The sequence below is a fragment of the Homarus americanus genome, unplaced genomic scaffold (assembly GCF_018991925.1).
Source record: "Homarus americanus isolate GMGI-L3 unplaced genomic scaffold, GMGI_Hamer_2.0 scaffold44060, whole genome shotgun sequence".
Taxonomy (NCBI): domain Eukaryota; kingdom Metazoa; phylum Arthropoda; class Malacostraca; order Decapoda; family Nephropidae; genus Homarus; species Homarus americanus.
Window position 1 is genome coordinate 3198266 of NW_024756871.1, and position 22382 is coordinate 3220647.

Genomic DNA, 22382 nt, shown 5'->3' on the forward strand with positions numbered 1-22382 from the left:
GCCCACGTGGCTCCCTCTGTTGCCAGGCCGCCAGATTCTTCTAACTCTCCTCTAAATCCTTGTAATTTTGTGATTGAGCCCTTTAGTAAATTTGCTTCTAAGTAATTAGAAATGAATATAATAATTTATGTTATTAATTCCAAATGGCTTTAGTCACCAGGAACTACAACCACATCGCTGATGGGCTCGTTAGCCGCTTGGGCGATCGGTCACGTCTCTGTTGGCCAGTGATAATGACTGTGTACTACCTGTGTTACATGAAAATTATTTATATGAGTATATGAAATAATGTAATTTTTGAGCTCTTGGACAAATATATAAGGTAACTTTTCGTCCATTGGCTAGCCTCAGGTTTTGATACAAAAATATTTTTATTTTTGGTGTTTTCGAGTGTTTTCCTCAACCTTTAGTTTTACCTTTATCCTCTTCACTGATCGGCTCGTTAGTCGCTTGGCAAATACTGGCTCCTGAATGGATCTGAACATGCAAAGTATAGACATTCTGGAGGAACGTTTCTCAGTGGGTTTGATTTTTGGGGCTAAATTACAGCTATCTTGGGATCTTTAAATTTCGTGTTATAAGAACACAAAAATGGAGGAAATTGCAGTGGGCCTGTTGACCCATATTGGGGAGTTCCTTTTACACCCAACTCCTATCGCTCATATTATATCCATCCAAGAATACACCCCATTTCGCCACCAACCCGTTTCGTCACCAAACACCCGTTTCGTCTTTACTAACAGTCGCTGGTATTAGTAACAAATTGTAAGTTATTATTTTACACGAATATAAATAACACATGTATACAGACGACTCGAGAATTATTATGTTATTATTATATATGAATATTAATTATTTAATAAAGAAAACGATTAAAACATTGGTTAAATAAACAAAATACAAAACAAATGGAAGTGATTTGGCACCAGCGCATAAACCACCAAGCAACAAAGAGCCGTCTTGGTCTATACCTCCTTGTCCCTCTTCTTCACAGAGAAACCTCAATGGTTGATTTGCAATTACAACTAGTTGCTGAGCACAAGCTAAAATCGTGTACAAGAAAAGAAAATCATGACAAACCAGTCCATCTCTAGAAGCTGTGAGATGAATATGAAGAGAAAAATATTACTTCTAATTTCCTTAAAACAAGTGTATTAATGTTTTTAATTTTTTTTAAGTCTTTCACATATTGTTTAATGTTTTTATTTTATAATTTCGTCTTTAATAAATTGTCTTAGTGGTTTTTTATTATTTTCTATCCCAAGCAAGTTATTTTCGTGTATATATTGATGGGAATGAACGCGGTGACGAAATGGGCATACCACCATCCAATCTATGTTTGAAGCTATTCAGCTTATTCGAGTTAATGATGATGTTTGGTAACTTGTTCCATTCATCCACTACATTTTGAAATCAATGTTTACCTATCTCGTGCCTAAATCTAAATTTGTCTAATATAAAACCATCTCTTTAAGTAAATGACATGGCAAAGTGTTAAATACAACTTTTATTGTTACATTACCTTCTAAATTGGATTCATGAGAGCAACAGTTAATATACAACAAATGTGCCCCATTTCTTGGGAAGACTGTAGCAATTTTTATTTATTTTTTTATTTATTGGGCACTCCCCTACATCCTTGTGTAAGGTGAAGCGCAGAAGCGTTTACAGTGCCCAACAGGGAAGCATGCTAAGTTCATGGTTGCCTTTATGTCTCATGAGTTAAGGGCATAGAAGCCTGAAGAGTCAAGGGCATAGAAGCCTGAAGAGTCAAGGGCATAGAAGCCTGAAGAGTCAATGGTTTGTGTCATCAAGTTATTGGAAGCTCCAACAACTGCTAGGTGAACAGGGACTAATGGGGGCTAGGAAGTGTGTCCAAACAACTTCCACCAGCCCGGGAATCGAACCCGTGACATCTCGCTTGCGAAGGCAGGAGCGGTACCACTCTACCACCAGCACCCGACTGTAGCAATATTATTTCGATCAATACTGAAATAAAAAAGTGTAGTACATTAAATGATTTTAATGAGGTGTAAAACTACACTCATCTCTACTGTAACATCTGTGAAACAGTGAGGGACAGCTCTCAGCACTTGCTTATCTGGAGAATTGTAAATATTACAATATAATGTATTATAATGAAAACAAATGGCAATGTTTAGAAAATATTTTGTTACAGTATAATAAAATCCACTGCTTCTCAATGGAGGCTCAATGAAGCCTGTTTTTAGTTCTCATAAGAGCACTCTGTTTATTCGTTTGTTGTGGTACTCTACCTTGGTACAAAGTTTCAAAGACCAAATGCAAACTATTCAAAACAAGATGTTCTTTTTCTTGGGTAAGGATGCACGAGATCATATCAGTCACGATGTCCTGAAATGACATATTGTGAAGCAAAGGTCATTAACTTTTTCAAAATTGTAAAAAAAATTGTCCAGAACATTGTATCTAGCTTCAAACTTTGTAATGACCACATTAATGTCTGCTCTGTCATGTATACAATAATTCTTGTAATTTTATCTTGCTACCATTAATGTTTCACCTTGTAACTTCCAATCTATTCTGGTATTCATTGTTTGAGCACTATTACAGGACTGTACAATCATTGCTACCCACAATAACTCACTAAGTATCTCATTAGTATTCTCCAGTACTGTACATACAAAAATCAAGGCTAAATCCACCCTCAACTTGCTCTAATTATAATCAACTCCTGAGATTCTACATCAAAGAACTAAAAATGCGACCCATGACTTTTTTAAAGTTCTGAAATTTCTAAAATGCCAATCCTTGTTAGGTTAATAAAACTGTTTTATATTTTAATATTATAAAACATGTAATTGAAAATAAATAAACAATAATAAATTATGATTGTGTACAAAAGGCACTGGGATCACAGAACACAGTTATTGTCAAGTGATGTTTCTGTTAACTTTTTAACTCACTTGTTCTCAACTCTCACATCATCCCATACTTAGGGTTTTCATCACATGTTTTTTACAAGGACCAGACAGGAAACAGAGGTCCATGGCAAACATTATAACTCATTAAACAAGAGATAAACTAGAATGACCAAACAATAAAATGAACACAAATGCAGTATATTTAAAGATTAACTAAGGTCAGATTAATTATGTTTTTTTTAAATCAGATAAATTAATATGTTACAAAACAATTTGCATCAGCTTAGATGTTACCTGAATTGATCACTTTAGATGAGAGGAAATTTATAATGAAAACCGTGCATTCTACAGTCTGCCGTGGATGCATCGGATTAATAATATGATGCTCAGTAAAATCTTTATAGAAAAATATTTTCAACTGGAGCATTATAACTGATCACACATCAGCATGAATGGCTAAAATGAATACCAGGCATTAATACTATTTACCATATACTGTACAGTACAGTAGTCCTACAAGCTCATCATTAAGAACTGTGACTCATGTCTTAATGAATGATCTTGTATGGAGATTAATGACCAGAACTTTAATTACCAAAAGATTCGCTTTACTACAGTACTGTACTACATACAATACAAATTTTGTAAATACTGTATTGAGACTATCTCAAAACTAAATGCAATAGAGATTCATGAGGCTCGTGCATTTACTGACTTGATTCAGTGGTAAGAAACCACAGATGGTAATACAGTACAGTCTAGTACAATCAAACATTCATCAAAGATCAAGAGGTATAATGACTCACTTCCCACCATTGCAAGTCTAATTATTACAACCTACTGTACTATGGAATAAACCCTATATTTTAAAAGTACAGTATAGTACAGACAAAGTGGTAAACTCCTTTTCTTGGGCTACTGAGTTATGAATTACAGGTATGATAAGCATGTGAACGATTTGTCTGAAATATTCTTTTTGTAATGTCAACTGATTTGCTGTGTGTGTCATACATACATTCTACAACTACTGTAGTTCAAAAGATGTCAATAACATTACCAATTATTCAACACAGTACAGTATTGTACATTATATCATATATTTTCCATCAAATAAGACCCAAGAACTCATTACCTTTGAACAATTTGAAATTAATATTACAAACCACCTGTTAAAAATTGTATACATATCAAACAATCGTTGACACACACGCACACATGCATGCATGTGCGCACACACACACACAAAAGAGAATAAAATCTGCATTACCACAATATTTGCTTTGTATATCTTCAATGCACCAGCCTAAACAATGTTTCTTTGTTGCACAAACTCATTCTTACACTTTTCACTAATATTATACAAGTATGTGGCAGTTTAATTTAATTTCTGGTGTTTACATGACAAAATAGTATGTAATCCTGCAAAAATCAACCACTATCTATATCTAAAAATGTTTGAACAACTGCTGTCTCTATAGGAGGAAAATGCAACTTCACTTTGATAAGATTTTGAACACAATTCAGGTAGTCCCCGACTTACGACCACATGGACTTACGTCCATTGGTACTTACGACCTGCTCTGACCGTACGTCCGTCGTGACCAAAAATATTTTCAAATGACGTGCGCATTTTCTATTCCGAAACGTTTCAGTCCCGGGCGAGAGGGTGGCGCATCTCGGGTCGCCTCATGGGTACACTCACTCAGTGGAGCGCTTAGTTGGTGTTTGGCTATCATATTTTATACTGATCGCGCTGTGAACTTTCGTTATTATCGTATTTAATTGACTTTATAATGACTGGAAAGCGTAAAAGTGAGAGTGTTGGTGGTGTTCCAAAGAAAAGGAGACAGGCAATTATTTTGAGAGGAAAATGAAGATAATAAAACAGCATGAGAATGGAAAAACAGTAGCAACAATCTCACGCGACCTAGGTTTCTCACACTCGACTATATCCACTATTCTGAAGGACAAGGAACGTATTCGTGAAGTAGTGAAAGGAACAACACCTATAAAGGGAACTATAATATCAAAGAGAAGACAAGGTCCTATTCACGATATGGAAAAATTATTGGTGATATGGATAGAAGACCAGATACAGAAGCGTGTACCCTTAAGCCTTCTAACCACACAGGCTAAAGCAAGAAGCCTGTTCCAAAGCCTGAAGGAGCAGGCAGGAGATGAATGTGATCAAACCTTTACAGGAAGTCATGGGTGGTTTGATAGATTTAAAAAACGCTACAATCTACACAATGTTAAGGTGAGTGGAGAGGCAGCTAGTGCCGATGTTGGTGCTGCCGAAGCTTTTAAGGAGGAGTTAGATGATGTGATTGTTGAAGGGAATTATTTGCCTGAGCAAATATTCAATGTGGATGAGACTGGGTTATTGTGGAAGCGCATGCCTGAACGGACATACATCCACAAAGAGGCGAAAACAATGCCAGGATTCAAGGCATTCAAGGACAGAATTACACTTCTGTTGGGGGGGAATGTTGCTGGTTTCAAGCTAAAGCCTTTCATGATCTATCATTCAGAGAACCCCAAGGCTTTTAAACATGTCAGCAAGCACACACTGCCAGTGTTTTATCGCAGTAATAAGAGAGTCTGGATGACCCTAGTACTGTTTGAGGATTGGTTCATGACTTGTTTCATTCCACGAGCCAAGGAGTATTGTCTGCAACAACAGATTCCATTCAAGATTTTACTGATTTTTGATAATGCTCCAGGACACCCACCACACCTGGACGACATGCACCCTGATGTTAAGGTAGTGCACATTCCACCTAACACTACCTTTATCATCCAACCCATGGATCAAAGTGCTATTGCTGCCTTTAAAGCGTATTATTTACGCACGACCTTCGCTCAGACTGTTGCTGCTACTGAAGGTGAGAAAACGCTCAGAGAGTTTTGGAAGGAGTACAACATTTTGTCATGTATAAAGAACATTAGTGCAGCATGGGATCAGGTTACAAAACATTGCATGAATGGAATATGGAAGAAAATCCTGAAAAGATATGTGAACAGTTTCAAAGGATTTAATGAAAATGAAGTTATTTCGGATATTAGTAACAAGATAGTGGGGTTAGGTAAACAGCTGGAGTTAGAAATTGACAGTTGGTTGAAAGTGTAGCAGAAGAACTCTGTAACGAGGATCTTATTGAACTAGATGCACAGAAAATTGCAGAGGAAGAAGAGAGACAAAATGTAGAAGAAGAACTTGCACCCCCAAAAAGTTTTCAGCGAAACAAATGGCAGAGGCATTTGCTACAATTAATAAAGCAATGCAAATGTTTGATGGCATGGATCAAAATTATGAGCGTTATGCCAAAGTTGACAGAATGATCCAAGATGCACTTGCTTGCTACAGGGAAATTTATAATGAAAAGAAAAAGCAAACTGTGCAGTCTAAATTGGACATCTATTTCAAGAAGTCCCCCAGTGCTGTCTCCTCACGCCCCACCAGTGCTGCCTCTTCACTCCCTGAAGATGATCCAATACCTTCAACCAGCAAGTTTCCACAGCACATAAACCTGTCTGAAGAAAGCGACATTGATGACCCACCCAGCCCTGTCTCCTCTTCCGCTTCTTCCAATTAATATACTGTAGTCCCCATGTATCCTGTAAATAGAAAATTATGGGGGCCTTGTGTGCATTCAGCTGACTACATTTAAGGTAAGTGCTCAGTCACACTGTATCCATTCCTCATTATTTATTACTTTTACTGTACTGTATCCATTTCTCATTATTTATTACGTTTAGTGTACTGTATTTCATTGTAGATTTTAAATTTTTTTTTTTTTTAAATATTTCAATTTTTTTTATTCATTTTTTTATCTATGTCGGACTTACGACCTGGATTTGGGTCCCTAACCCCGTCGTAAGTCGGGGAGCACCTGTATACAAAATAGCACTTCTCGGAATAAGAGTCAATACATGTTTACATTCACATGGACACAGCTATAATTTCTTAATGATATATCCAATGCAATAGTTTCTGAAACTTGTTATAATGAAAACAAACCACTGGAAATGACCTGGAGATAAAAATGTCTAAATCTAACACTAAATTGAAAAATAATGTACCACTCTTGAACAGTGACAACAGAATTGAGGTTGTGGGTTCCAGACCAGTCGGTTCAAGATAATAAATAAGACAGTAAAGGGTCATTATGGAATCACTATGCGAGCCAAATTTTGTTTCACTAAGGTTTCATTACAACATTCTCCTCAGTACAATATTATCACTGAAGAAGATTGTATTGTACTGAAATATCATGAGAATTAAAATTTGGCTCTGAATTAGTGCTTCCATAACCAGCCCTACAACATCCAATATATGTGTTCAATACTGTTTTTTTTTATTTAGGTACCTCAACTGCTAAGGGTTGTGAAGCACTTTTGATGAAGTGTTTAAGAAAATCCTATTACTGTAGTTACAAATGCCCAGACTCCCAAAACTTCAAGTTCAGCTGCCAAATATAAACATGAAAAACATAACAACCTGTCATATATATATATATATACAAGTGACAGAATCATAATACGTGTCATAATATCCAATCATAGTGTCTCACCAGCAAATGTAGTACTGTATATAACCTTTAGAAAGATTTAATTCAGAACTGTAGCACATGATATACATAATATTTCTACACAAAAATAAACACAGTTGTCTATTAAGAGATACAGTATATAGTTCTATAAACCTCATTCTAGGCTATATTTCTGGATGCACAGTCAATCCTACACCTGCCTTTTATGACTGACTTACTGGTAAACTTTTTCTGAGGAGTGAAAGCATTTACCTAGTTCTCCCTGCCAGCCTCCTGTCCTAGTTTGTTTTCTCCTGGCCAACATAATAACACTACATAGCCAATGAGAAATTCAAAGGTTCATCATGTTCTATATCAAGGCAGCCAATCCTACACACAAACAGTGTCGTGTTCATACTAAAAAATGCCCATTTAGTACCTACACCCGCATACTTTTAGGATATGGCATTCACAGGTCATTACGGAAAGTCACTTGTTAAGCATTCATTGGGTAAAACAGTTTTGAAAAATGAGAAGCAAAAATCTGTTGTGTAGTGACAAAAGAATTTCAAACTCTGCTATACTTGTATAATGTCACATTTGCTTCACACTATGGAACTACTGAGCCACCAAATGCAATGTGAGACTATTTATTTTACCCCTGACATTGGAGATAAACTTGACTGGAGGCTAAATAAAAAACCACATAAGACCATCTCAACTCACTGTCATCTACTCCATCAGATTCAGCAGGTGATGTATCATAGCAACACAAATAAAGACAAACAATAGAGAAATTGATCAAAACAAAGAATCGACTTGAATGAAATTTTCATCTCTTTCCTAAACAAATAGAGAAACTTAAATAAAATTTCCATATGCTTCTTTTCTCATTACTAGTGAAAAAACCCTTTCATATCAGAAACAATTGGCTAATCTGTTGGTGGCAGTACTGAGCTCTTATGTTAACCATTACAAGTAAACATCCTAACCCACTTAACTGCCTATGACTTCGAATCACTCATATATTTTTCACTCTGAGAGCAGAATTATAGCAGCAAACACAGATTCTTCCTTCATTTACTGTCATTCACTTTGTCACAGTGCCATAACAGTTTTGCTCTGCTTCCACAACAACACACCCGAGACATCCAATCCGTTCCCTCACACAACCCAGTTTCACCGACCCATAATAATACATTTAATACAAATCAAATACTAAATGAAGGAGCGTACTAGCCTAAGTCCCAATCCCCTTCCTCATTAAATATGACTACTAAAACCTCACAAACCAACCCCGTAAACTTTTGGTGCGTTTATGTGCCAAGGTGCACTCCCAAGTTACTGTGTCATCATATATGTTTCAGACACATGGGTTCTTTGGTTTAAAAAATACTAAATAACCCAATAACCTAAAACCTACTGTACTGCATTTGTTTTCTATAACCAAGATCAAGAAACAATTTATATAAGTTTTAATTAAAAATGTACCAGAAATAAATTTAGAAAATAAATCATAAAATTTCAGTTTCCGCACGTTTAAAATAAATTGATTACATGAGTGAACAACTCAAAATCTATTTAAAAATAGTGACTGTGTTACTAATATATACCTGTAGTGTACACAGAACATGAAAATACAGTAGGACACAATATAATCTGACCAGACAAATGAACTTCCTTATTCTGAACAGTGTACATGCACAGTACTGTACTGTATATTACAGTCTCAGATGATGCACTGGACTTGTCTCTTGAATCTCACTGGCCAGCGTCACTGAACTCACACACTTGTATTTATCACTACAGAAGAACATTTATATATAAAATCATTCAATACTGTATAACACATACAAATAAAAGTACACCATTCATCATCATCGTCAACAACAACATTTTATGGCCATTTTCCACACCTGCTTGGTTTGCCATGATTACCTGATGGCAGCTGTTGGATAAAACCAGAATGGGATGTCCCCCCACCCAGCTCACCCAGGACACCAACCCAGGAAAGACCAAGGATGGGCACAGCTCTGGTGACCCAGCTGCCATCAAGCATGTTGAAGCAAAGTTTTATGGCTGGATGCCTTCCTAATGCCAACTAACACCATTACAATGTGTATTTTATCTTTCTCAAAATTAATTATTTTATATAAATACTATACATATATGATTACAGACTTGCAAACAAAATAGCACACATTTGGATCTATAGGTTATGTTTTTAGTCTGAAGGTGCAGCAAAATCCTAAAAAGAAAACAATTACTTTTTTCTGGAATGTTTAAAACTTTTACGACCAATATTCTCCATAAAAACCCTATCTAATATTCAGCAATCCCTAAATACCAATTTTATTTACTTATAATCTAAGGATTTTTAAAGAATAGTATCAGACTACATAAATTTACAAATGATGGTATTCTATATATCTAACAACATCAGTCACCTAGATAAACTATATTGACTGAAATTATCACTTATATATATTACTAAACATACAGTAATCATCAAAACAGGGGAGCACCATGGGCATGTACTAAAAACAAAACAAAAAAACTCTCCACTATTAAAAGTATGTCCCCCAAATGACATATACAGTAATTCCAATGCTTAGGCTAAGAAGAACCGAAGAGAAATATTTCCTTTAAATAAGTTAATGCTATCACTAAAAAATAAAAAGACACCAACTACAAATGAAGAATTACACTTTTCACAGATACTGTAGCTCGTAGTCGGAAAGCACCAAGTGGTTTTTCATTTCACTTGAAAAATGTGCACTTAAGATGAACTATATACTGTGTTGCCAGTGTGCATTAACATGATGGCTCAGACTTGCAGTAACCAAGAGGTCAAAATCTATAGTCCAATACCAGTTATCAAAGAAATCAACACTGTTAGTAAATATTTAAACTAGATTTTGTATACTGATCAATTTCAGTCAACTTCATTGTTGAACTGAACATCTATGAGCAACACTTGCAATAGAGTTTTCATGCAAATATTGCAATAAAATTAAGGAGGAAGCTGCCACTCATTAGGCTGAGAAGTATGAGTGTGAAAAAATAATGAGCTGCCCTGGCCAGTACACTGCTGGGAAAAGAGAAGTAAGAATGCAAGGACAGGGTACAAATATAGAGATAGGGGAAAAAAAGCAAATGGAAGTAATACAAGATATAAAATGGAAAATTGCACCGTGAATGGTACTGTGAACTTTAAAACAGAACACTAAGCAGGTGCAAGGGTGAATAATGGCTTACGGAGGCAACCATAAACAAGAGAAGGCAACTCATAGTAAATATTCACATTTATCCAAACCAGCTGATCTATGACCGATTCCCATGTTTCTATGATGATAATCTTTACCAAACAGTACTTGTTTTCTAAGGTGTGCCTTTTAATTAAACAAATATAAGGCTAATTATACTTAAGTGCTACTTCATAATTATGATCTTGAGTAATGTACTGTACTCATTATCTTCAGTACTAAGTTACTAATTTTTTCTTTAACATCACATTCTCATTTCCTTTTCTGCAAGACTTATCCGACTCAACTTCCAGTAATTTATTTATCACATGTGCAATTATAAGGCATTGGCAGAAATGATGCATCTGTAGTAATCTGACTAACCCCCAGCAAAAAAAAGCAATCTTAACCTTTTTATATGAATGTTTAAGTAAGACACACACCAATGATCATGTCCAGAAGGTAAGTGAAGAAAAAATGGTTCTCCCAAAGCCCATTATAAAACTCATTGACAATACAGTATATAATTTTGAACCAGAATTCACCTTCTTGGGCAACATGAGGTGAAATTGCAACTACTGTATACAAGTATTTAAGAAAAAAAATTCTACCTATCAATCATAATTTTTTTTGTCACATTAATGCAAACACAAGCTATTTTTCTTTAGGTCTAATCATAATATCTTATGTTATTCAACTATAACTGTAACACATTACTTTAATACTTCAGACCCATAACTTACATTCCTTTGTCAGCATTTCAAAGGCCCTTATTGTTGATAATAAATCCTGAACATCCAGATTCATCATCCAGTACTGGCATGGCAACTAAGGATGCAAAGGTACCTAGAAGAAAAGTTTCTTTTATAAATCAGAATAAAAATGTCATAAATAAATGGTGCAGGGAGAGATTAAACAATTATTGCTCTCTTGTATCAGGAAAAATACAACAATGTACGTAAATGCAGTGTTTACAGATTACAGGTTATTCTTTTTATCCATCTAATTGCTGAGGCTTCCCCTCAGCTAATTAAAATTGCCAGGCATTATCCAGAACAAAATCCTTAAAATCGTTCATAGCGCTCACTCAGAGGGTCAAATGTTAGGACAACAGTGTAGCCATAACAGGGTCCTCTGTGGTGAATGGTAAAGACAGAAGCCTCACATCATAAAGGGAATAAATTAAAGTTAGGAGAGCAAATGATAACTAATGCACAGTTAAAAGTATTCTGAACTTCACACAAGAGACATGGGCTTAATCCAATGTCCAGGGAAGGTTGGTGGAAGTGTCATTCTGATGTGGTGTGCACTGAACTGCCCACCAGCCAAATAGATGGACCGGGCTAAGTTATCTCATGGAAGTATAAATGTAAAAAAATTGTCTATGAAATCATGGGTCATGATACTGCTTAAGGGAACAGCATATAGTAAATATTTATTCTGAATAAAGGATCTTTGCAATAAGTTTTCATTATAAGTGAAGCCTTGCGATGCATAAGTATTTGCTTACTGACATCTGATAAGTCAACAGTCATATATACATACACTCAGGTCCACTTTATATCAAATTCAATATGAACTGATATATTGAACCACAAAAGAGACTGGATATGGTTAATCTAAAAAAAAATCATCTAAGACAAATGGTCAGGATCACATCCCATCTAAACTGCATCAGGCAATGGTCAGTGTCATGTGGTAGCAGTGACAACTTTCACAGGCTAGATGTGACTTTCTTCCAGCTGACACCTGAGTGGATATTGTCTGGGACTCATTTGCAGTTCTGAGTTCATGTCCCAATGGGGTTATTAAGTATTGAAAAAATGTAGTTCTCAAAATGGAAACCAGGAGCCAATGTTATCCAAAAACATTAGATACCGCCTAGTAACTGTGAACCTCTTCACAGGCATAATTTGGCTACCAATGCCTTTATCCATGAAATTTCAAAATAATTATCAAGTTTTTGAAAATCAAACTTTTGACCTTTTAAACAATATGAAAAAAAAGAAGATAAAAGTCATTGTTTTTTCTAGTGTACTAATTCCTCCAAAAGAAATTAATTGTCCAATTATGAGGCATAGCTCTTCTTGCCTACTACATCTCATACTAAAGTGATCATATAAGCTCTCTTCAATCTTGTAATAACAATCTGGGTAACTACATTACTAAAAAAATACAAAAGTCTGACATACGGTTTGGCAATAAAGTCTGAACACCTCGCCAATAACATGAACTCTCCAAGTGTGACACTCCTGTACTGGATAACTTAAAACCTGAAACACTATAAGAAAACTCACAGTGACTTACTTTGTCAGGTGCCTGCAACGTCTTGCTTCTAGAACTTGAATGCTTTCCACAAACAAAGTAAAACATAAGGACAATCATCATGACACACAGAAGGCAAGTGGTGTACAGGATATGCACTTGAATGAGTGTAACATCTCCCTGAAAAGTCCACAACAAAAATTTAATATAATGTGTAGTTGTAAATAATAATTCCAATATACATTCAAAATAAATCTTATAAGTATTATTCTTCTATTATTATTACAGTACAATTCACCTTTAAATTTCCTTCTTTACAGTATTTTTTTTTTAAATACTGTCAGTATGCTTTTTACTGTAATATTAAAGTTTTGTCTCCCAAATTTTGTGACCACAGAATGCAAAAAGATAATGTGATCTCACTCAAACACTATTTCATGGTTATATAATAACACATAAACCTAACAAAGACTATATGCAAGAGTCCACATATAATCAGAGGCGGATCCAGGAATATCAAAAGGGGTAAATCAAATAAGCTGTGGGTGGGGGCACATGGCGAGCGCAGTAAGCCCACCCAGCTGGGGTGTTTCGGTGGGGTGCTGTAACCCCCCATTTTTTTAAATCTAACCAATATTATAGGCATTTTGAAGCCATATCTACTTGATAATAGGAAATATTCAGAGGTCAATAGTAATTACTTTTTACTATACAAAAATGCCTAAGTACAATACTGCATTAAAGAAAAAAATATTAGAATTTTCTGATGAAAGGGGGAGGGGTGGACACCCCCTCATAATATACACTTGTGATTAATGTGGGTGTAATTAGCTGCTTTCATAAAATAACCCTTAACTCTTTGACTTTGATGTGTCCACTGGGTGATCCCACAGACAACAGAATGATATTAATAGTAATAACAAGAAATTATGTGAAAAATTCTACATCATTCAAGACAAACACACACTGTGGCCAAGCAGGTGTTACAGAGACGTGGAAGACCTCAGAGTCAGAGGGGGAATAACATAGAAAGTGGGAAGACAAACTGGATGGTGAGGTTGTAAATAACACAGACCCTGCAGTAAGCTATGTCACAGGGTTAAAGTAATAAGTGCTAGTAATTCACGGAACAATCTACCAATTAATGTTATGACATTATTAATTATGAACTCTTTTAAGTTCAAGCAAAATCAGCACTGACTCATGTACAATCAGGAGCCTTTACATTCCTTATACTTGCTAGTTGTGAAAGTCTGATAGTGAGCAACCGAACTAATAGTTAGTAAGCTGAATAGGGATGAAGAGGACAAGTAAAGTATGTACCTCTGACAGATAAACATTGAGTTCATGTTGAGCAGCTACCATCAGGTTGCCCTCCACACCCACGGTGCACCACTCTTCTGGCTCTTGCACCAGCCATGGCTGAGCCATCACTACTTCAACTGTCTTTGTGTCCTGAAAAATTATACAAGCACTGTATACAGATACTGAGGAGAATTACATGGTTCAAATAACAATACTGTACATCCTAGATTATATAAACAATTACATCTAAGTGGCAAAGTTTGGGTGACATGATATATTGGAGTGAGTTACTGGTTGTGGTTGTCAGGTTCATGGAAGGCCTTATCATAAAATATAGTCGACAAAGATGATGTAGGACAATACTGTACCTTAGATACGGTACAGTTGGAGGGGGTGATCGGAGAGTCTGGAAGCAAGTGAGCTGGACCTGACAGCAACATACAGGCAGTCCAGTTCTTGGCTTTCTTGGAAGCTAATTCAATTGTTACTTCTAATTCACTGGGATCTCCTGTTGTCAAAAGTTCAGTAGCATTAGTTTACCTGCTATAACAAAAATACACTTTTCACTCTTGCTGGGATCAACAAAGACTCTCCAACCATTTACTGTCATTCATTCTCTCACTCCTTAAACAAATGTATTTTCCAATCTGTGTATTTATATAATCTTACTCTTCTCCCCCTTTTTGTGTGGAGTAGATCGATAAAAATACACTTTGGGTACAAGCCAAGTGTACAAAGTAAATGGAAAGGGCTTAAAATAGAAGATATACAGTACTGCTCATAAACACATGCACTCTCACACACATTGGGATATATCATCAACTTAAATGCAAACATCACATAATTTTATCCTCCTAAAGGATTTACAATATTTTATGCAAAATCACTACCTGTACAGTATATAAGAGCATATAGTTATTTTATCACTGATCAAAATATATTTAAGATGGAGGTAATGATTTAGTTGCTCACAACTTTTAACAGAAGATGGACTTACTCTTGAAACCAAGAAATCTGGCAGACAAGGAGGAGTGAAGTGCTATTCCTACTACAGGGTTGCCATCTTTCTCCACTTGTACATCTGCTAGTATGCTAACTGTAACATTAGCTTCAGTCTCATTAACACTTGTCTCAGGAAGCAGCGTTACTAAGGGTGGAAGCTCACGGGTGGACCTCAACTTTGTCACTTTTGATGCTCCATTCTCGGGAAAGCATATCTTCATGTCTGATAGTGTTGTGTAGAAACTGTTCCAGTCCTGTTGATGGATATAACAAAATTGTGTTTATATTTCTTCCATAATATTATCCTGGACATGCAAGCTTAATGTGAACAAAGTTACTTGATAAAAGGAATGGGCTTATAAGTTACCAATTCTGTACAGTAATAAAATTTAGGATGCACAGTAAACTTATGTGAACCATTGTGAATCACATTAGAGGCTATTGATTCATCCAGGATAATTCATACAAGGTGAGGTTCTCAATAAGTGAGTTTGTCTTTCAACATATTAACATATTGTCTTACGACTTTCCTGTCACTTTCTATATTGGAAGAGGGGTAAACATAATGGTTTAGATGGATAGATACTATAGCCTTCTTCTTTAAGATTCTAACTACTGTATTGTACTGTCCTGTAATTTGAAATCTTTTCTTTATATGAATGGTCTAATTGTACTGTATATGGTAAAGTGTATTGGTAAATTCCTCACCAAAGAAAAATAAAGCTCTACTGTGTCACCCATGAGCCTGGAAAAGACATGATACAGTCAACTTGGAATACATTGTAGGAGGTCCTAAATATTTATGATACTTGAGGGATGCTGTAAAATGCAGACAATTATACAAAACACTTTATTATGTGCTGTAAAAATAGATGACAAAAATCTTACCTTTATATCTGGGTTTAGAATTTGTGTCTTATGCCCCTGTAGATACAGAGACACACCAACAAGGGCAACTGCAAATGCTGCAATGCTTGCAGCAAATACTACCAGCGGTGGCTTGCTGCCAATAAAGTCCCGCAGGCTGTTGCAAACTCCCATCTGTGCACCTTCAATAATATTCACTTCAGTTACTAAAGTCTTAACTACAAATACATTTAAGGAACAAATGCGTCTTAAACAATATCCCAAAACCATTAGCTGAGTAGTGTCTTTATTGCAAAGTGCAGTACAGTATGGTAAAACTATACAAGACACAATTTTAATTTATGAATTACTGTAAAGTCTTCCTAATAACTTAATAAAAATGAATAAATTAGATTTCTGAGAGTCTTGTCCGACAGCAACTATTCTTCTCAAAGTTGAATTAAAAAGTTATGAGATTTTATTGTGTATTTTCAGACACTCTTAATTTAAATACAAATGCTGTACAACAATGAGATACCTAAAACAGCACTTTATAAGTTATCTATCATTTTAAGGGATGACAAATCATTTATAGATGCACATTTTTTGTGCATAGGATGGGAAACCTGTGAAATGATAAGTCAGTGGTTTGTTCAGCTTTCAAAGCATTTGTAATTCCCATTATGTACATGCACAGTACTTTGAAAATTCATAAGCTGAAGCTTCGTAAAATAGGGTCTACCTGTACAGCACTAAAAAAAATCAGTAATATATTGGAAGACAGTACTGTACAGTATTGTACTTTAACCAGAAACTTAATGAAATTTTCCTATACGTATAAGATAACTATTTTCTTACCTTATGAAAATTTTATAAAGTGACAAGAATATGGAATTTGTGTAAAACTGTACTACATTACATTTGCGATTTTTTCTGAACTGAGCAGATCTATACACTACCCCTCACAGCTGCCATCTTCAATGTTTACACAGCCAGGTACTTCATTCTGTATATATGAAAAAGCATTTGTGTGGAAGATGATAATAGAAAATTCTTGATGCCATGCACGGAAATTACTATGGAAAATAGTTTTTAAAGCATATTTCAATGTGTTTCATGCAAATTTGGGTGAATGTTTACTTTCGGACAGAATGGGAATCTTAGGAATTTTATCTTTTCAATCAATACTGTAGTTTAAACAATTCTATGACATTTCCCTTGTGAATTACCAAACTTCACTTCCTAGCCAGTGGCTCCGCACCCATGGACACCCAGGCATATAAACGGTGAGTTAATTACAAGGGATACATAGAAGAAAAGTGTCATAGAATTGTCTAAACTATTGATTGAAAAGAAAAAATTCTTATAGTAAAGATAAAAGTCCTAAGATTTCCGTGTTATCTGAACGTAAAATAATACCCAAATTTGACCTTAATTTCTGTTGGATAAGAGGGCCAGGTTGTTGTTGAGATATCACTTCCAATTTTCTGCACAAACTGGGAGGTGCTTTGTAGATGGAGATTGTGGAGTAAACACGCAAAAAAAAAAATGAAATGGAACCTAACAAAACCTCATAACCAGAAGTACCTTACCTCATAGTTAATTAGTCCATCTTACAGGTGATCAATAATATAATGTAGAAATAAATATTAATCACCGGCACGTAAACAGTGAATACGGTGTCATTGCACGTTGATTTATATAAGTGTTCTCGAAAAAAAAAAGGATGCGAAAAATAAAATCACATAAACTATAAAACCTCATCATCACTAAAGGGATTTTACCGATATAAGAATACACCTATCTTCTTAAATAAAAAATCCTCAAATTTATGGTTAACGTAACATACTCTCTTCTAGGACTGTTTAAATCCCACATTAACCTTACCTTTATTAAATGATAATGAGTGAGAACTAAAGGTGTCAACCAGAGGCGACGTGTCCAGTGTTTACCTTGTGTCACGTGTCCGATTCCCTTTGACGAACACCACCAATCAGTTCTGAATTATCATATAACCCCCATCATCTTTATTTAGAGCTAATTACATTTATTAATTAATATGAAATGTATTTTATATAATTTAAATTGGAAATATAAGGTCGTTAAATACAGCACTGGGATAATCTGTAATCCAAAGGAGTCAAGAGAGAATTTAAATTATAGGTTTCGGATACATTGTTATGACGCAGAGAGACAAGGACCGACTACGAGCCTAAATTAATTATTGATATTATATATGTATTAAATTAATTTTTAAAAATGTATTCATACAATTATATAATCAATAAAACAATTAAAAATAACTCAAATATTTTGCGCATTTTAACTAAAAACTGGACGAGATTATACATTGCTAGAATTATTGTTATGAATCAGCTGTTGGGGCAGACAGATGGCGAGGGGTGATGATCAATTGGGGTCTATTTGTTGTGATAAACGTTGCCAAGTATAGAGTTGGATGAAGGTTTAAGTATAACTAGGTTACAATGGCACGCATCAGCCCTGAGAAGAAGCTACTGCTGACAAAGGTGGGTTAAATAACAGCCATTCTGCACCTGTAATTACTATTTTTGGTAGGTCAAACTAATCTGGTGGATTTTTTAAAATAAATTTGTTGAATCATATATTGATAACGTCTGTAAATGATTCAGGTGAGATATATTTATGAAATAAGTAATATATCACTGGTGCTGATCCAGCTTATTATTCTCAACCCAACCTAGTAAATATATGCTTCTATGGTTAATTTTAAACCTTCCCAATGTAATTTAATGTGCATTTATAATTTCTAACCATTTAGTGTGCAGATGGTTAAGAAAATGGAACCTAAGGAAACCTAACCTAATAAAAATATCTTACTTTGTTGTATTTGAAATTGTTCCTAAAGGAAAACTGACCTAACATGACCTTATTGTATGTTAATGCCATCTCTCCTGCCTATGCTCAAGGATTCTTACATTGGTCACAGGTTGCAGTTTTGTTAAGAATACCAGACTTTACAAAAATGTCTTGCATAATTTTTTGAGTTGTGGATTAATTTAATATTGGCAAAAATAATATTCACAATTACCACACTCATGTCCAAAGTCAGGAGAGGCTGCGTGGAACTGAGATAAGGAAGATGGGGAATATTCCTGCTGATTGGCTGGAATAATTAAATTTAAGAACCTCCTAAGACATGCATTGGCTGCGTGCCCAGGTACAACCAAGAGAGCACATCAGGCCAGTATTAGGTAGTATCCATTTACACAAACTTTAGATCATGGAGGAAAAAGGCATGAACAGTTATATACAATACAGGTACAGTATATTTAAAGAAATTCTGTAAGTCTTCTAACTTTATGTGAATGACCACAAAGTTCTGTAATTTCAGATGGTGGAAGGTAACAGCATGCCAACCAGTGACGTTGTACAGCTCTTGGCGTCCCACGACACACTGGCTAAAAAACTCACTTGCTACCATATTGCTGATAAGTAAGTGTACTAATGAATGAATATGTACAGTGTTGGGAAAATACCATAAATGTCACATTATTTGGTATGATGTTATCTTAACACTACTTGCAGATGCAGTACCAATGCTGATCTAGCTCTCCTGACTGCCAACCTCCTGTTGAGAGATGCCAGCGATGCCAACCCGAGTGTACGAAGTGCCAGTATTTCCGCCCTGGCAGCATTGCCTGGAATAGAAGAGAGTTCTGTGCGTGCTATTTTCTCGGCTCTCTCTGATCAAGCAGCCATGGCAAGTGTATCATTAATTTGTTTCTTCCATGCTAAATGAATAATAAAAAACCAGACATCCACTGTTGCCATTTAGTTACTTTCATTACACAGAAAGTAAATTGTTCTTTGAATTTTTCCTAATCCTTGCTCATAAAATATACAATTGAAATACTGTACAATATTAATAGGTTATTTGATAGTGTTGATTTCATCAGCCGTTTTTTTCATTGTACAGGTGCGGAGAGCAGGTGCAGTGGCTTGTGTGCGACTGTACTCCCATGCTCCTCAGTCTGCACTTGAGTCAGGTGTGATAGATATATTGTATGAAGGACTGCGTGACTCAGATCCCATTGTAATTACCAATTGCATTCTAGCCCTTGAACATATCCTGCAAAATGAGGGAGGACTGGTAGTCAACAAGAATATTGCAATGTACCTTTTAGGGAGAATAATGCAATTTTCTGAATGCAATGCTGTCTATGTGCTTTCACTTCTACTCAGGTTAGTCAAAGTGTTATAAGTCTCAGAATAATAATGCAGTACATAATCAATAGCAGACGTAATCTTCATGATATGTTTATATCTAGTTTTTTATTGATAAAGAATTGGATATACAATATATGCTTTGATGTAGTATGTAACTTTCATACTGTACTGTAGGATGGTTCATTTAGAATGTTTACTTTATATACTTATTAATAAATTTTAATTGCCCTTATAGGTACACACCCAAGACTGAGGAAGAACTAATTCTTCTCTTAAATGCACTGGATGAACTCTTGTTATCAAAGGCTTCAGCAGTTCTTGTAGCAACTGTAAAACTATTTCTTCATTGGACTAAAGACCATCCTCATCTAATGAAGGACATGCTTGAGATGATACAACCTTCTGTGTGCAAGATCCTTGGTCGTAATGTTCCCGAGACGTCATATTTGATGTTGGAGTTTCTTAGTACATTGGGGGATATACAGAATATCTTTGGCCCGCATTATAAATATTTTCTGGTTCGGGCTAAAGATCCAGGATATTTAAAGACTCAAAAACTCAAGGTGCTTCCCCTTGTTAGCACAGAAAATAATGTTTGTAGTCTCATAGAGGAAGTGAAACCTTTTTGTAGTGATTATCAGAGTTTTCGAGGTGCAGTTACATGTATGGGAGCATTAGCCCAAGTCAGTACCTCAGCCCACGAATTGTGTCTGTCAATTTTGGTGACGTTATTGGATGCACCAACAGAAAGATTGGTTATAGCTGCCCTAGAATGTCTTCTAACTGTTGTAGTTTCATTACAAATAGAAGATAATTCCATTTGCATTTCCAAAGAACCTGTACAGTCATCACAATCTGTGGGAGATGCTGATGCAAATGAGTCACAAGTGGATGAATCTACTCTTCTTCCTTCTTCATCTGCAGACACTCCTAAACCTGTGACACAAAAGACCATACCAGAATTACCTCAAGACCTCATACAAGCTGTAACCAGAGCTTTGTCAAGAGGTACTGTCCAAGAAACAGCACCTTCACTTGTGCTTCATGTTCTTGGTACACTGGCACCATATTTGAACTCTGCCCCAGATATACTGCAGAGTATGTTGTCACTTGCATCCTCGTCAGAGTTCATCCATGCAGACCTAGTCACTACAGCTGCCCGAATATTTCTGTGCCGGCCAGCACAGTCTCAACTCTTATTAGCTGCTATTCTTGTCAGAGCTCTTAAGATTCCTGGTGAACCAGCCTCAAGAGCAGCATTAGTTTATTCATCACTTCTTGAAGGTCCTGCTGATGCAGCCCAACTTCTTGGGGTTGACAGTAGATATATAACATCCTCTACCCAGCAGTGTGAAAAGCAAGTGATACATGAGTAATTGAGAACCTTGTGTGACATTTGGTTTTTGTTAGAAGGTTTGTTATTGTATGTACTGTATATGGCTAAACTCATATGTATATAGATAAAAACCACCTTTGAATTTATAGGATTTTATATTTTTTTATTATTTTATTGATTTTTCTGCATATTTTGATATTTTTAATGGGTAAATGCAGATAACGACATCTTTAGGGGAGAAAATTTTTGTATACAAATTAAAAGTGAAAAGGTTCACAGAATAACCTGTTAGGATTCAACAATACTTGAACACACTTTTACCTTACATGTACAGTACAGTGTATAGATCGACAGAATTGTTATAAATGTTTTTAAATTCATGAGTTAAATATTTATTTCCCAATATAGTGCACACATATACGGTAAACACCTGTAAGAAACATACAGTACTCAAGAGGTAGGTTTTACAGAATAATTACTGTATATTACCAAATTGATATGAGCATTGGCATCTTAAAAGCTCAAGTGGTCAGACAAATGCTGTACCCATAAGGTGGAAGGCATTTAATGTCTTAAGTGAGCCTGTGTTGTCGAGGAACAAACTTTGCATCCACAGTTAATCTTTGACCACACTAACACCCTGTATAAGCAGGTCAGGGTAGTACAATTTGCAGCCTCAAGAAGTGCAAACCAATGTATGGAGGACATCCAATGCATGTTGACAACGCCCATAATATTA

The 22382-nt window shown here is 35.6% G+C and overlaps 2 protein-coding genes across 2 annotated transcripts; one reads left to right on the forward strand and one right to left on the reverse strand.

Moving 5' to 3' along the window:
• Positions 1 to 6682: 6682 nt before the first annotated feature.
• On the reverse strand, positions 6683 to 18069 carry LOC121856929 (transmembrane protein 248-like). Its single transcript, XM_042352689.1, has 7 exons — positions 17986 to 18069; positions 16141 to 16301; positions 15248 to 15506; positions 14619 to 14758; positions 14269 to 14400; positions 12988 to 13125; positions 6683 to 11526 (listed from the first exon to the last, which is right to left on the reverse strand). The coding sequence occupies exons 2-7, from the start codon at positions 16291 to 16293 to the stop codon at positions 11509 to 11511; spliced, it is 840 nt and encodes a 279-aa protein (XP_042208623.1). The 5' UTR covers positions 16294 to 16301; positions 17986 to 18069; the 3' UTR covers positions 6683 to 11508.
• Positions 18070 to 18477: 408 nt separating this feature from the next.
• On the forward strand, positions 18478 to 22023 carry LOC121856997 (AP-4 complex subunit beta-1-like). Its single transcript, XM_042352793.1, has 5 exons — positions 18478 to 18626; positions 19472 to 19572; positions 19666 to 19840; positions 20057 to 20322; positions 20543 to 22023. The coding sequence occupies exons 1-5, from the start codon at positions 18585 to 18587 to the stop codon at positions 21681 to 21683; spliced, it is 1725 nt and encodes a 574-aa protein (XP_042208727.1). The 5' UTR covers positions 18478 to 18584; the 3' UTR covers positions 21684 to 22023.
• Positions 22024 to 22382: the final 359 nt, after the last annotated feature.